The following is a 16,511-nucleotide window of genomic DNA, read 5'->3' on the forward strand; positions in this document are numbered from 1 at the left end:
ATAACCTATCTATCTATACCAATATAAAAAGACCCAAAGGGACAGATCCAAACCATCACGACCGTCAAATCATATTATCTAGCGGTTGAAATCGCTCCAATGTTGAGCACCAAACACGCTTAACACTCTAATTACCCATCACTGCCATTAGTTATAAACACATTTTGACTCAACGCTATCCCATGAAATCTGTCATGTAATTAATATCCATCCTACCATTCCCGCGAAAAAGTAATTAATATCTTATCAAATACCAACGTGTAACAGATATATCTTACCTAATATAATGTGCAACTAATATCCTACCTAATATAAACGTGCATTGCACGTACATTATTACTAGTAAGAAACAAAAACGGGAGTTCGTACCCGTAGGCTAGGGTAAAACAGAAAATTACCAATCGATCGATCTACCAGGATCGAGATCGATCCATGTCTTCCTCCACGGTACGCAAGCGCCCACCGGCCATTACCGCCGCCACCGCCAGCTCCGGCGATGCCTCCCCGTGGACGACCCTGCACGGGGATCTGGTCCGCCTCATCGGATGGCGGGAGCTCGCCGGGGTCATACTCGACTACGTCCGCTACCGTGCCGTCTGCCCGTACTGTCGGTCCAGCACCGTCTGCCCGCGCGGCCACGGAATCATCGATCCGCGGTTTCACCCGCGCCGCTGGATGATGTTGCCCGAGGGGCACGGGCTCCATCCCCGTGAAGACGGCAAGAAACGTTTCTTCAACCTGTCCACTGGAGTCTTCGTCCGCCCTCGACTTCCTCTTCTTAAAGACCACTTCGTCCTCTGCCCAGCAGATGGCCTGTTGCTCCTCCTCCGGCCGCGGCAATACACCCAGGGCGACCATCCATGCCTCCTCCACCCCTTCACGGGCGACGTTGTGGAGCTCCCGGCAGACATAACTCTCCCAGAAAACTCGAGATTCCGCTTGTTACCGATCAACGTGTTCGCCGCTGTGAGTACAAGTCCGGATGGAGTCCTTGGGGTCATGGTCACGTTTCAGAATAAACCATTCATACTCTTTGCGAGCACAAATGACAAGCGGTGGAGTTTATCTGCCTTTCGGGGCTTCCGCCCACACCCACATGCGAGCCCATTATCATTCAAAGGACAACTTTACATGTTGCAGGAGCAGATATCTATTCCCTCCGCTCCAAATTACTTGTCATTGGTATGGATGTATCTAGATGTATTTTAATTCTAGATACATTCATTTCTACGACAAGTAATTTGGAACGAAGGGAGTAGCTCGGAAGTAAATATTCTCCGGTTCGACCCACCTTGGCAAGATCACTCAACGACATTGGGTTTAGCTTCGTCTTCCTTGTTGTCACCCAAGTTAGTTGCCACATGTCCCGCGGATAAGTTCCACTTGCCCGAGCTGGTAGAATGCGACTCCAAGATCCTGGTGGTTGGCAATAAAGAAACTACACCTATGCTTATTTACAGATTAGCGGATCTTGCCCAAGGAAAGTTTGCCCCAGTAAAAAGCATAGGAGGAAATGCTCTTTTGATTGATAGTAAAAGGAACCCGAGTTTTAGTTTGTCGGCGGTGCCTACCACCACGGGTGATACCATTGTGCTTGCAGATCGCATCTCTGACAAATACTCCCTCCATTTTTATTTAGTCTGTATATTAGTTTTGATCAAAGTCAAGATTTATTAACTTTGACCAAGTTTATAAACAAAAATATTAATATTTACAATAATAAATTAATATCATTAGATTTATTATTCAATGTATTTTCACATCATATAGATTTGTTGTAGTAAATGCTTATATTCTTTTATATAAACTTGGTCAAATTTTACGAAATTTGACTTCAATCAACTCTAATATGCGGAGTAATAAAAACGGAGGGAGTATATTTTCCAATACCACCTCAGCAGCGATACCTGGTCATCAAGAGTTGGGGGATGTGCAGAACATGGTTGTAGCACGGAGTGTTGTACTTGTAGCCTCATTGACCATATGTGCAATACCTGTCGTTGTGTTTATAAGTGGTGAGCTACTTGTTGCACCCGCCCAAACTTACTTAGTTCAGACAACTTAGTTGGCATGATAATGATTCCCCTCCTATATATGCATGCAGGGACACGCGTGGTGGAATAATCAGTCCCGCCAGGTGGAACAATAATCAGTTCATTGCCAACCATAATGCAGGTCATATCTAGGCTAGGTCAGCATGGGTGGCGATATGCATGGAGCAAGTTCAAATTGAACGGTAATACCTTCGTTAACCGACTGTTATGCTGTGGCAGATATTCTCTTATCTTCTGCTAGTAAATTGCTCCAGTTATACCTATTTGGCAGTACATACTTCAGTTCTAGCTAGTAGTACAAAATTGTTAATCGTAATTCATTCATCTTATCTCATCTCATAATATTTTGTACCTGAAATTTATTGGTTTGTTCATTCATCTCCTCCTGCTTCAGTTCCTTGTACTGCATCCTTCTCTCCCCTATCTTTACATGCAGTTCTGAAGTCTGATTATTTGGTTCTCAACATTTCAGCACTAGCAGAATCAGAGAAGCCACTCCTTCTAACCACCCCATGAACAAGCAAAAAATAGTCTTTTTGGACCATCTACTATTTCAGAGCATTTAGGAATTTTTTTCATCATGAAAATTTGTACGTCTGTAGACTGTTTGTTAATGTTTGTTGAAAAAAAAAATCAGATTTTTGAATTTTTTACAGTTGTTTTGATTTTACGGTTCACGAGGGAGCATTTAAGCTGACGAGCAGAACTAGATGTCCTATTTCACATTTATTTTTCTAGTATCTTGTTTTATTAAGCTGCAGATGATTCATGTCGTTCATACATATATGGAGGTTCGCCATGCCTCGGTTTGGTCTGCACAGGATTCTTAGTGGCCTGCTGCCGAGCAATGCTACACTTACGTAAATAATATTACGTGTTTTACGTAAAGTGCAACGTGGCTAATTAGTATTGGAGAGGGGGGGGGGGGGGGGGGGGGGGGAAGGGGCCTCACCCACCTGAAAATCAGGGGGGGCCGAAGTTAATTAGTTAGGCAGTTTAGGTTAGTCTACGTAGGCCTCACGTAGATGTAGGATTATTGCCTGCTGCCGGTCCACCTGTGGCCGATGCTTTCTTAATTTGTTGCATTATTATTAATGAGTTACTGCTTGCACAGATAGATACAACTAGTAGTACGAAAATGATTTGCATAACTAGGAGAAGGGTAAACTGAAGTTTTGCCACTTTGCGACGCGTAATCTGCGAGCCCAGTGATAGTTGCGGCAGCACTTGATAATCCCTAGATAGACACGGCACGGCCGCAGTACTGTTCTTTCCTTTGAGAAATTTGCAGTCCCTGGAGCTTAACAAATTTTCACTTGGCCTTGACAGCTCGCTGTGTATTGACGGTTCGAATTATAGATGGACACCCATGGACGCGTAGCAAACTCCATCGATCACCGGATAGTAGATGCATAGCATATAGTATAAGTGCATGCATGCGCTTTCTGATAGCTATACCCACAATTATATTGGCGATTGGAGCGATTGGAGATGGCTCCAACGGCTCCTGTACGAGCTGGCGACTCGGGTGGCGATGGGGCGGGCGATGCGCTGCGCCCCAGTGTGTCAGGTGAGTCGGCGGGCTGGTCGGAGGTGAGGCCGTCGGGGCGGCCGGTGCGCGCGGCCCCGGCGGCGGCGCTGGGCGCGGTGTCGTCCCCGCGCTGGGAAGGGAGTCGGTTCTGGGCGCTGTCTGAGGTAAGTGACGAGGAGGTCTCGGAGGCGGAGGAGGACGCTGGCAATGGCGTTGCCGCCGGTCGGCTTGGTACAGGGCCCAGGCCGTCGGTAGGTGCGTTCGTAGCCATGGCGGAGGAGCTCGGGGGCTCTCTCAAAGCTGGACGGCGCGGTGCTTTTGCGCCAGGCGGTCGGGGCGCCCGCGGACCAGGGGTGTCGGGTCGGGCGTCGCCGTTGCGTGCGGTGGAGGCGCCGCGCGGACGCTCGGTGCGGAGGGATGACGAGGTCGTGCCTGCTATGATGGCGACGGCTGCTACCTTGCCGGCCGCGGGGCCGGTCCCGGAGGCAGATCCACCGCGTGGGACCGCGCCGGTCGCGGTGCCGAGGGCGGCGGCGGAGCCGCTCGAGACCTGGCCTAGGGTTGGCGAGGTTGGTGAGGTTGGGGCCTCACCCACCTGAAAATCAGGGGGGGCCGAAGTTAATTAGTTAGGCAGTTTAGGTTAGTCTACGTAGGCGTCACGTAGATGTAGGATTATTGCCTGCTGCCGGTCCACCTGTGGCTGATGCTTTCTTAATTTGTTGCATTATTATTAATGAGTTACTGCTTGCACAGATAGATACAACTAGTAGTACGAAAATGATTTGCATAACTAGGAGAAGGGTAAACTGAAGTTTTGCCACTTTGCGACGCGTAATCTGCGAGCCCAGTGATAGTTGCGGCAGCACTTGATAATCCCTAGATAGACACGGCACGGCCGCAGTACTGTTCTTTCCTTTGAGAAATTTGCAGTCCCTGGAGCTTAACAAATTTTCACTTGGCCTTGACAGCTCGCTGTGTATTGACGGTTCGAATTATAGATGGACACCCATGGACGCGTAGCAAACTCCATCGATCACCGGATAGTAGATGCATAGCATATAGTATAAGTGCATGCATGCGCTTTCTGATAGCTATACCCACAATTATATTGGCGATTGGAGCGATTGGAGATGGCTCCAACGGCTCCTGTACGAGCTGGCGACTCGGGTGGCGATGGGGCGGGCGATGCGCTGCGCCCCAGTGTGTCAGGTGAGTCGGCGGGCTGGTCGGAGGTGAGGCCGTCGGGGCGGCCGGTGCGCGCGGCCCCGGCGGCGGCGCTGGGCGCGGTGTCGTCCCCGCGCTGGGAAGGGAGTCGGTTCTGGGCGCTGTCTGAGGTAAGTGACGAGGAGGTCTCGGAGGCGGAGGAGGACGCTGGCAATGGCGTTGCCGCCGGTCGGCTTGGTACAGGGCCCAGGCCGTCGGTAGGTGCGTTCGTAGCCATGGCGGAGGAGCTCGGGGGCTCTCTCAAAGCTGGACGGCGCGGTGCTTTTGCGCCAGGCGGTCGGGGCGCCCGCGGACCAGGGGTGTCGGGTCGGGCGTCGCCGTTGCGTGCGGTGGAGGCGCCGCGCGGACGCTCGGTGCGGAGGGATGACGAGGTCGTGCCTGCTATGATGGCGACGGCTGCTACCTTGCCGGCCGCGGGGCCGGTCCCGGAGGCAGATCCACCGCGTGGGACCGCGCCGGTCGCGGTGCCGAGGGCGGCGGCGGAGCCGCTCGAGACCTGGCCTAGGGTTGGCGAGGTTGGTGAGGTTGGGGCCTCACCCACCTGAAAATCAGGGGGGGCCGAAGTTAATTAGTTAGGCAGTTTAGGTTAGTCTACGTAGGCGTCACGTAGATGTAGGATTATTGCCTGCTGCCGGTCCACCTGTGGCCGATGCTTTCTTAATTTGTTGCATTATTATTAATGAGTTACTGCTTGCACAGATAGATACAACTAGTAGTACGAAAATGATTTGCATAACTAGGAGAAGGGTAAACTGAAGTTTTGCCACTTTGCGACGCGTAATCTGCGAGCCCAGTGATAGTTGCGGCAGCACTTGATAATCCCTAGATAGACACGGCACGGCCGCAGTACTGTTCTTTCCTTTGAGAAATTTGCAGTCCCTGGAGCTTAACAAATTTTCACTTGGCCTTGACAGCTCGCTGTGTATTGACGGTTCGAATTATAGATGGACACCCATGGACGCGTAGCAAACTCCATCGATCACCGGATAGTAGATGCATAGCATATAGTATAAGTGCATGCATGCGCTTTCTGATAGCTATACCCACAATTATATTGGCGATTGGAGCGATTGGAGATGGCTCCAACGGCTCCTGTACGAGCTGGCGACTCGGGTGGCGATGGGGCGGGCGATGCGCTGCGCCCCAGTGTGTCAGGTGAGTCGGCGGGCTGGTCGGAGGTGAGGCCGTCGGGGCGGCCGGTGCGCGCGGCCCCGGCGGCGGCGCTGGGCGCGGTGTCGTCCCCGCGCTGGGAAGGGAGTCGGTTCTGGGCGCTGTCTGAGGTAAGTGACGAGGAGGTCTCGGAGGCGGAGGAGGACGCTGGCAATGGCGTTGCCGCCGGTCGGCTTGGTACAGGGCCCAGGCCGTCGGTAGGTGCGTTCGTAGCCATGGCGGAGGAGCTCGGGGGCTCTCTCAAAGCTGGACGGCGCGGTGCTTTTGCGCCAGGCGGTCGGGGCGCCCGCGGACCAGGGGTGTCGGGTCGGGCGTCGCCGTTGCGTGCGGTGGAGGCGCCGCGCGGACGCTCGGTGCGGAGGGATGACGAGGTCGTGCCTGCTATGATGGCGACGGCTGCTACCTTGCCGGCCGCGGGGCCGGTCCCGGAGGCAGATCCACCGCGTGGGACCGCGCCGGTCGCGGTGCCGAGGGCGGCGGCGGAGCCGCTCGAGACCTGGCCTAGGGTTGGCGAGGTTGGTGAGGTTGGGGCCTCACCCACCTGAAAATCAGGGGGGGCCGAAGTTAATTAGTTAGGCAGTTTAGGTTAGTCTACGTAGGCCTCACGTAGATGTAGGATTATTGCCTGCTGCCGGTCCACCTGTGGCCGATGCTTTCTTAATTTGTTGCATTATTATTAATGAGTTACTGCTTGCACAGATAGATACAACTAGTAGTACGAAAATGATTTGCATAACTAGGAGAAGGGTAAACTGAAGTTTTGCCACTTTGCGACGCGTAATCTGCGAGCCCAGTGATAGTTGCGGCAGCACTTGATAATCCCTAGATAGACACGGCACGGCCGCAGTACTGTTCTTTCCTTTGAGAAATTTGCAGTCCCTGGAGCTTAACAAATTTTCACTTGGCCTTGACAGCTCGCTGTGTATTGACGGTTCGAATTATAGATGGACACCCATGGACGCGTAGCAAACTCCATCGATCACCGGATAGTAGATGCATAGCATATAGTATAAGTGCATGCATGCGCTTTCTGATAGCTATACCCACAATTATATTGGCGATTGGAGCGATTGGAGATGGCTCCAACGGCTCCTGTACGAGCTGGCGACTCGGGTGGCGATGGGGCGGGCGATGCGCTGCGCCCCAGTGTGTCAGGTGAGTCGGCGGGCTGGTCGGAGGTGAGGCCGTCGGGGCGGCCGGTGCGCGCGGCCCCGGCGGCGGCGCTGGGCGCGGTGTCGTCCCCGCGCTGGGAAGGGAGTCGGTTCTGGGCGCTGTCTGAGGTAAGTGACGAGGAGGTCTCGGAGGCGGAGGAGGACGCTGGCAATGGCGTTGCCGCCGGTCGGCTTGGTACAGGGCCCAGGCCGTCGGTAGGTGCGTTCGTAGCCATGGCGGAGGAGCTCGGGGGCTCTCTCAAAGCTGGACGGCGCGGTGCTTTTGCGCCAGGCGGTCGGGGCGCCCGCGGACCAGGGGTGTCGGGTCGGGCGTCGCCGTTGCGTGCGGTGGAGGCGCCGCGCGGACGCTCGGTGCGGAGGGATGACGAGGTCGTGCCTGCTATGATGGCGACGGCTGCTACCTTGCCGGCCGCGGGGCCGGTCCCGGAGGCAGATCCACCGCGTGGGACCGCGCCGGTCGCGGTGCCGAGGGCGGCGGCGGAGCCGCTCGAGACCTGGCCTAGGGTTGGCGAGGTTGGTGAGGTTGGGGCCTCACCCACCTGAAAATCAGGGGGGGCCGAAGTTAATTAGTTAGGCAGTTTAGGTTAGTCTACGTAGGCCTCACGTAGATGTAGGATTATTGCCTGCTGCCGGTCCACCTGTGGCCGATGCTTTCTTAATTTGTTGCATTATTATTAATGAGTTACTGCTTGCACAGATAGATACAACTAGTAGTACGAAAATGATTTGCATAACTAGGAGAAGGGTAAACTGAAGTTTTGCCACTTTGCGACGCGTAATCTGCGAGCCCAGTGATAGTTGCGGCAGCACTTGATAATCCCTAGATAGACACGGCACGGCCGCAGTACTGTTCTTTCCTTTGAGAAATTTGCAGTCCCTGGAGCTTAACAAATTTTCACTTGGCCTTGACAGCTCGCTGTGTATTGACGGTTCGAATTATAGATGGACACCCATGGACGCGTAGCAAACTCCATCGATCACCGGATAGTAGATGCATAGCATATAGTATAAGTGCATGCATGCGCTTTCTGATAGCTATACCCACAATTATATTGGCGATTGGAGCGATTGGAGATGGCTCCAACGGCTCCTGTACGAGCTGGCGACTCGGGTGGCGATGGGGCGGGCGATGCGCTGCGCCCCAGTGTGTCAGGTGAGTCGGCGGGCTGGTCGGAGGTGAGGCCGTCGGGGCGGCCGGTGCGCGCGGCCCCGGCGGCGGCGCTGGGCGCGGTGCCGTCCCCGCGCTGGGAAGGGAGTCGGTTCTGGGCGCTGTCTGAGGTAAGTGACGAGGAGGTCTCGGAGGCGGAGGAGGACGCTGGCAATGGCGTTGCCGCCGGTCGGCTTGGTACAGGGCCCAGGCCGTCGGTAGGTGCGTTCGTAGCCATGGCGGAGGAGCTCGGGGGCTCTCTCAAAGCTGGACGGCGCGGTGCTTTTGCGCCAGGCGGTCGGGGCGCCCGCGGACCAGGGGTGTCGGGTCGGGCATCGCCGTTACGTGCGGTGGAGGCGCCGCGCGGACGCTCGGTGCGGAGGGATGACGAGGTCGTGCCTGCTATGATGGCGACGGCTGCTACCTTGCCGGCCGCGGGGCCGGTCCCGGAGGCAGATCCACCGCGTGGGACCGCGCCGGTCGCGGTGCCGAGGGCGGCGGCGGAGCCGCTCGAGACCTGGCCTAGGGTTGGCGAGGTTGGTGAGGTTGGGCCAGTGGGCCGGTCCTTGGTTACGGGCCGGTCGGGCCCATCCGTGCTGAGTGCAGCCCAGGGGGGCGGGGTAGTTGTGGAAGTGTCACGGGTGGTCGAGGGCTGCCCAGTGCGGCCCAGGCCCGCTCCCGCTGTGGCGCGGCCTGCCCTTAAGTGGCTATGGATCCGCCGGGGCGCCTCTGACTGTGCACTAGGGTTTCCAGCCACTCCCGCAGAGGTGCGGCGCTTCGGTCGTGTCGCTCGCTCTCTCTCCCCACTCCCCCCTCCTCCACCCCTGGACCGCTCCTTTGCGGAGGTCGTCGCCATGGGATCCAAGGCGGATCGGCGGGCGGACAAGCAGGCGGAGCCGGATCCGGAGGCGGAACGGCGACGCGAGCGAGATCTGCGCGAGCAAGCTAAGGCGCGGGCGGCGGAGCACGCCGGCGAGGAGGGCGGCTGGGGGCCTCCCCCTGCCTGGTGGCTCAAGGACCAGGAGCGCAAGAAGAGAAGGAAGGAGGAATACAAGAAGAAGGGGCTGGAGCTTAAGCGCAAGGAAGCGCTCCATCCCCACTGCGGTGACCGGGCGGGCGACCCTTTCAACAAGCCAAAGATGAAGAAGCACAAGCCCGCGATGAAGGCGGCTTCCAAGCCCTCCTCTTCCAAAGGCACGGCGGCAGAGCCAATCCCCGTCGAGGAGTCGGCGGGGCCGGAGTGCTTTCGCTGCGGGCGCACAGGCCACTACCAGAATGAGTGCGCCTTCCAGCAGCTGTGCGTGCTCTGCAGCATGGAGAGCCATGCGTCGGCGTACTGCCCCACGCGTGGCAAGCAGCTGGTGCTCCAGACCATGGGTCACGCCTTCGCGGGAGGTGGCTTCTTCTGCTTGCAGTACCCAGAGGAGGCGGACGCGAGGGCGTCGGAGCTGCTAGGGGTCAACGCGGCGCTGGTGTCGGCCGCGCCTGGCGTCCTGTCGAAGGAAATCCTGGAGGCAGAGCTCCCCCACCTCTTCGAGGGGGAGTGGGATTGGCAGGTGGCTCCGTTCGACGTGGACTGTTTCTCGGTGGCTTTCCCAGATCCGGCTTTGCTGAGGATGGCGACGCGCAGCGACAAGTTGTTCCTCCCCATCAACAACATCACGGCGAACATTCGCGACGCGGTCCTCGCCGAGCCCAAGGCGCAGTCGATGCCGGAAGTGTGGGTGAAGATGTGGGGCATCCCCCCGAAGCAGCGGCGCGCAGAGCGTCTGATGGCGGCCACGACCATGATCGGGCGGCCCCTTGTGGTGGATGAGCTGTCCTTGATTCGGTTCGGTCCGGTGCGCATGCGCTTCGCGTGTGCCGGCCAAGCTCCGGGGCTCCGTGCAGATCTAGTTCAATGGAGAAGGTTACAACGTCAAGCTCGAGCCGGAGTTAGAGTCTTGTCCGGCGGCCCCCGCCCTCCCACCTCCTCCGCCCCCGTCCAGTGGCCGCGGGCCCGATGAGCAAGACAAGGACAAGCAAAAGGACAAGGCTCCAGAGCAATAGGCGAGCATGGAGGAGGACGACTCCATCGACACGGCGGCGTGGGACAAGCTGGGGATCTCCGCGCCGGGCCCTGTTTCTCAGGTGGAAGGGGCAACGATGACGCGGGCGGCTGAGGAGGGGGGATCGGTGGGGATGACGATCTCAATCCCCAACCAATATGGCTCCAACCTGGGGTTGGTCTCCTCCCCTCCCATGGCGGCTGCGGGTGTGGATGGTGGTCTGTTCCCGCACGGCCGCTCCCCTTCTTCCTCGCGCCCCCGCCCCGCTGGGTCTCCTGCCTCTGGTGGCCGCGGCTCTACACTTAGCGGCTCGGTGAAGCTCATGAAGAAGCCGGCGGTGCGCAAGGTCAGCGCGGAGGCGGTGCGCGCGATGGAGCCGCTGGGGGCGCCTGTCACTCCGAGGCAGTCGGTCATGGCGCTGGCGGCCCCGACAGCACCTCCAATGAACCAGCTGCTGCAGGACGCCTCCAAGACGGTGCTGATTTCGAAGGCCAAGCGCACCAAGACGGTGCCAGCGGCGCCGGTGCGCACCAGCTCACGTTCGAAGGGGGCCAAGGGCAATATGCCGTCCTTGCAGAGGGCGCAACTCCTCCAAGCCCAGAAGAACATGGAGATCTCAGGTAACCCCCCCCCCCCGGTTTTCAGTTCTAGATGATTTCTCGGACGATCATTTGCATGAGGTGTTAGATGCGAGCGGTGTGGATCCCTCCTGTGTAGGAGGGGTTAGCGAGTTGATTTCGCTGGTGCGCGCTAAGGAGTTAGCGCAAGCCGCGATCGCGGCTGCCGCTGCAGAGCGTGCTGAGCAGAGACCCCGGGTACCCGAGGGAGGGGACGCCGTGGTGATCTCTGTGCCCGAAGAGGGGGGATAGGCAACAGGGGTTGCTCCCTCTCCCACGACTTGCAAGGGCAAGACGAGGCGAGTGGCTAAAGCGGTCACCTCCAGGGGTGTCCGGCTCCGGAATCGCGTGATCTAGATGCGAGCTTTGTTCTGGAATATCCGTGGCTTCGGTCACGTGGGGCGGCGTACCCAACTTAAAGAGTACATGCGCAAAGAGGACATAGATATCGTAGGGCTTCAAGAGACGATTAAGGCAGATTTTCGTTTTCATAAACTGCTTGCGGTCGACCCCTTGGAGCGCTTCGAGTGGCAGCACGCCCCTGCTGTAGGGCACTCAGGTGGCATGCTGCTGGGCTTGAGCCGAGCCCTGTACGAGGTTATTGACTGGGACGTAGGCTCGTTTTATATCGCGGCTCATTTCCGTATTCGTGCCTCGCTCCGCGAGTTAGCAATCATACAAGTCTACGGACCGGCCGATCACTCTCGTTCGGCGGAGTTCTTGGCGGAACTCCAGGCCAAAGTCACCATGATGTCCGCGGCCACGCTCCCTGTTCTGGTAGGTGGAGATTTCAACCTTATCCGATCGGGAGCCGACAAGAACAACAACAATATAAACTGGCCTAGGGTGACCATGTTTAACTCCGCCATTCCTGCCATGGCCCTAAGGGAGGTGACCAGGTCAGGCGCGAGGTTCACTTGGACTAATAAACAACTCGATCCGGTGCGCTCAGTGCCGGATAGGGTGTTCATGTCGCCGGAATGGGAAATGGGCTTCCCTCTCTGTACATTGGTCGCGGAGACACGCATAGGCTCTGACCATGTACCGCTCGTCTATTCCTCGGGGGAGGACAGGGTGCGACGCAGCCCGCGCTTCTTCTTCGAAACAGCCTGGTTCGAAGTGCCAGGCTTCGAGGAGATTTTCAGGGCGAAATGGCGGGCGTGCGTTGATTCGTTAGGACCCCAGAGAGGCTCGATGGAATTTTGGAACGCGGTGGGGGGCCGGCTCAGGGCTAGCCTCAAGGGATGGGGCGCAAACCTAGGGAGGTCTGACAAAGAGTGTCGCGCCGAGATCCTTGCGGAAATCGCAAGGATTGATGCACTGGCTGATGCTAGGGCCTTCTCAGAGCAGGAATGGGCCCATCGCTACGCCCTGGAGGGCCAGGTAGAAGCGTCCCTGCGCGCAGAGGAAGAATACTGGCATAGACGAAGTGGTCTGAAGTGGGTTCTGAAGGGCGACGCCAATACTAAGTATTTCCAGGCTTATGCTAACGGGCGTCGTCGGAAATGTTCCATCTTAAGGTTGCAATCAGAGCAGGGGCTTCTGTTGCGACAGGAGGACATCTCCCGACACATTTACGAGTTCTACATCAATTTGATGGGCTCGTGCGAGGCCCAGGGGGCGGGGCTCCGCAAAGACGTTTGGGAGGATTCGCAACGTGTGTTGGACTGTGAAAACGAAGCGCTAGGGCTTGCCTTTCTGGCAGAAGAGATCGACGCCGCTCTCCTCGGTATGAAAGTGGACACGGCGCCGGGACTAGACGGTTGGCCGGTGGCGATGTTCAAGCGCTTCTGGCCTTTGCTTAGGGGCCCCATTTTCGAGATCTGCAACGGTTTCATGAGGGGGGTGGTTGACATCTCGCGCCTCAACTATGGCGTCTTAACGCTCATCCCGAAGGTCCAAGGGGCAGACAATATTAGTCAATTCCGACCGATCGCGCTCATTAATGTGCCTTTTAAAATCTGTGCAAAAGCATGCGCCAATAGACTAGGTCCGATAGCTCATCGCTCGATTAATCGAAACCAATCTGCTTTCATCTGAGGACGCAACATTTTAGAGGGACCGCTCGCCCTGCAAGAGATCGTTCATGAACTAAAGCGTACTAAGGAAGCGGCGGTGCTGCTGAAACTCGATTTCGAGAAGGCATACGACCGTGTGAATTGGGATTTCTTGCGGCAAGTGCTTATGGGAAGAGGCTTTTTCGACGTTTGGGTCCACCGTATTTTGCAGTTGGTGTCGGGAGGCCAAACTGCAGTCTCGGTGAACAGAGAAATAGGGCATTTCTTCCGGAACAAACGCGGGCTCAGGCAGGGTGATACGATCTCACCTCTCCTTTTCAACTTCGTGGTGGACGCTCTGTCCACAATGCTTCAGAAAGCAGCCGAAGCAGGCCATATCCAAGGGTTGGTAGGCCACCTCATTCCAGGGGGAGTGACGCATCTGCAATATGCAGATGACACGCTGCTTTTGTTTCGCCCTGACCACCACAGCATTGCGTCAGTCAAAGCGATTCTAATTTTTTTTGAGCTCATGTCAGGGCTTAAAATAAATTTTCATAAATGTGAGGTGCTCACGATGGGGGTTGAGCCGGAGGAAGGTAAACGTATAGCGGATTTACTCAACTGCAAGGTGGGTAAATTCCCGCTGACATACCTAGGCCTTCCAGTGACATCAAAAGGCCGACGATAAAGGATTGGGAACCTCTATGTGCTAAGGTGAGGGGTAGGGTGTGCCCTTGGAGGGGTAAATTCCTCTCAAAAGCGGTCAGACTAGTTCTCACGAACTCAAGCCTCTCTTCCCTGCCTATGTTTGCTATGGGCCTTTTTTTGCTTGCAGAGGGGGTGCACGCAAAGTTTGACACGCCGCGGTCTAAATTCTTTTGGGAAGGAACTAGCCCGAACCGTAAATACCATATGGTCAAATGGGCTTGGGTGTGTCGTCCCAAGGACTTGGGGGGCCTCGGGATCACCAACTCTAGATTGCTTAACATCGCTATGATGTGTAAGTGGATTTGGAAAATTGCCCAGGGGGCGTTCGGACTCTGGGTTGATCTCCTTAAGGCCAAGTACTTCCCCAACGGGAATTTCTTTGAAGGTAGAGCAAGGGGCTCGCCTTTTTGGAATGATCTCCAGACGATCAAGTCGGCCTTTGCCTTGGGGGCTAAGTTCTTGATTGGAGATGGGCGATCGGCGCGATTCTGGACAGATCTTTGGATAGGCGCCCGCCCCCTATGGGAAGAATTCCGCGACCTGTACGACATTGCCGTAGACCCAGGCATGTCGGTGGCTGACGCGCTGCATACGACCCCTCCGGAGATTCATTTCAAATGCGAACTTCAGGGGATAGAGCAGGCCAGTGTTGTAGCCCTGCGGCAGTTGATTGACCGGGTGGTGCTCTCGGACCAACCGGACGCGGTGAGCTGGGCGCTCACCAGCTCTGGGAAGTTCTCGGTCAAGTCTCTATACCGCAAGCTGTGCCAGGGGCCGTCGCAGCTGGTGGTGGCAGGGCTTTGGACCGTGCGGTTGCCACTGAAGATCAAACTATTCCTTTGGCAAATGTTCCGCGATAAGCTTCCCACTTCTCTGAACGTGGCCAAACGGAATGGGCCGGCCAATGGGCCTTGTGCGTTGTGCGGGGACCCAGAGGACGCGAACCACGCCTTCTTTCGGTGCCCCTTAGCGCGGTTTGCGTGGAGCGCAGTGCGGTCCGCGGCTGGTGTCCAGTGGGACCCACGCTCAGCTGCAGAGCTTATCCACATTTTAGGTGCGCTGCAAGGCTCAACGAAACGAGTCGTGTGGACCTGTGTCGGAGCTCTTCTATGGTCCTTGTGGCTAACTAGGAATAAACTCGCGATCGAGGGGACCTTGCCAACACATCCGGCTAATATCATCTTCAAATGCAATCTTCTTTTGCAGCAGTGGAGTCCGTTGGGGAGGCGCAAGGATGCTGATTTGATCAAGACAGCGCAACAGCGAATTCTGCAAGTGTATGCGGCGGCTAGGGAGCCATGACTATGGTGATCGACGTAGTCTCTTTTGAGTGCTTGACGAGCCTGCGTGCTCAGTACGGGCGATGCCTTGTAACGCGACAGTAACTTTATCTTCTCCGCTCGATCATGGTAGTGACCCGATGGGGCTTTTGGGTGATGTAAGACTTATTGGTATAACTCTGCCGTTGGGGCTTTATTAATTTAAAGCCGGACGCACCTCGCGTCTTTGTTCTAAAAAAACAATTATATTGGCAAATGGCAAGACTTACCAACCAATTGGTACGGCAATGCATGCTATCTGGCATGTACGTATTGTAAATGCATGTCATTTTCATGCAGACAGACCGACGACCAACTTATTAGAGGGTACCATGCATGCATGCTTCATGCTTCAGCTAGCATATACTCCCTTCGTTTCTAAATACAAGTCTTTGAAGAAATTTCACTATAAACCACATACGAAGCAAAATGAGTGAATAAACACTAAAATGCATCTATATACATCCGTATATGGTCCATAGTGAAATCTCTACAAAGACTTATATTTAGGAACGAAGGGAGTAGTACATACCTGCATATCTCTCTCTTCCAGTTCCAGCATCCAATCGGCCACCCCATTTAAGGAAAAGACGCATGCAAATTAAGCTCTTGCAAGCAAGTTCAGATCACTGATCAAAATTCAGACATATGGCTCAGGTTAATTATGTGCTTGCTGCTAGTTCTAGAATATAGTACACTAGAAGTGTTGGGCGCGTTTTTCCTGCGCCGTTGGTGTTGTTGTGTTTCTTAAAAACATTACTCACTTTGTTTCAAATGTAAGGTATATTGCATTTTTTAAGTCAAATCTTTTTACGTTTGATTAAATTTATAGAGAAATGTATCAAAATCCATAATACCAAGTTGGTATAATTAGATTCATCATAAAATGAATTTCCATATTCTTTGTTCATTATTGTGGGTGTTGACATTTTTGGCTTTGAACTCGGTCAAAGTTAAAAGAATTTGACTTTCAAAAAAACCTAATACCCCTTATATTTTGGAACTGATGGAATATTAGTTTGGCGGGGAGGGGAGATGATGTGTGTGTTTCATTTATTTTTTATAATTCGATGATTTGGTGGGCCTTTCTCGATGTGATTTTGTGTTATTTGCTAAGAAACCCATATTTATGTGGGGAAATTTATGTGTCAGTAGCTGCAGGTACTATATTGATGCTATAGTATCACATGGTGGTGTTTTTTTCTAGGTAGTGAGAGGGTTCGCGGGGTTGATATGTTTTATAGGCTGGTTGATGCTGATTGATTTAAAAAATGATTGGCCCGATCAAAACCGTAAACCAAATCCATAATTGAATACCTCAATCAAATTGAAGAGCTTCAAAATTAGGGAACAATAGTGAATTAAAATAATTGAATAGGAGAGCTCCTCGAGAAATTGTTGACCCAGGCAAAATTGAGTGATCTCGATTAATTATGAGGCCTTAAAAAAATTAGGAAGCATAGTGTATGTATAGTATACAAGAATTAAATGAGAGACCTTTGAGAAATTGTTGACCCGATC

General features: G+C 54.8%; 1 protein-coding gene across 1 annotated transcript; it reads left to right on the forward strand.

The window, feature by feature from the left end:
- The first annotated feature begins 432 nt into the window (after positions 1-432).
- LOC147964330 (uncharacterized) lies at positions 433-2,186 on the forward strand. The gene is made up of 4 exons (XM_087526807.1): positions 433-1,147; positions 1,253-1,606; positions 1,877-2,015; positions 2,105-2,186. Exons 1-4 carry the CDS (start codon positions 433-435, stop codon positions 2,184-2,186), a joined length of 1,290 nt encoding a protein of 429 aa, XP_087382933.1.
- Positions 2,187-16,511: the final 14,325 nt, after the last annotated feature.

Source organism: Triticum urartu, chromosome 6A (genome assembly GCF_056163025.1).
Source record: "Triticum urartu cultivar PI428250 chromosome 6A, HENAU_Tu73, whole genome shotgun sequence".
Classification (NCBI taxonomy): domain Eukaryota; kingdom Viridiplantae; phylum Streptophyta; class Magnoliopsida; order Poales; family Poaceae; genus Triticum; species Triticum urartu.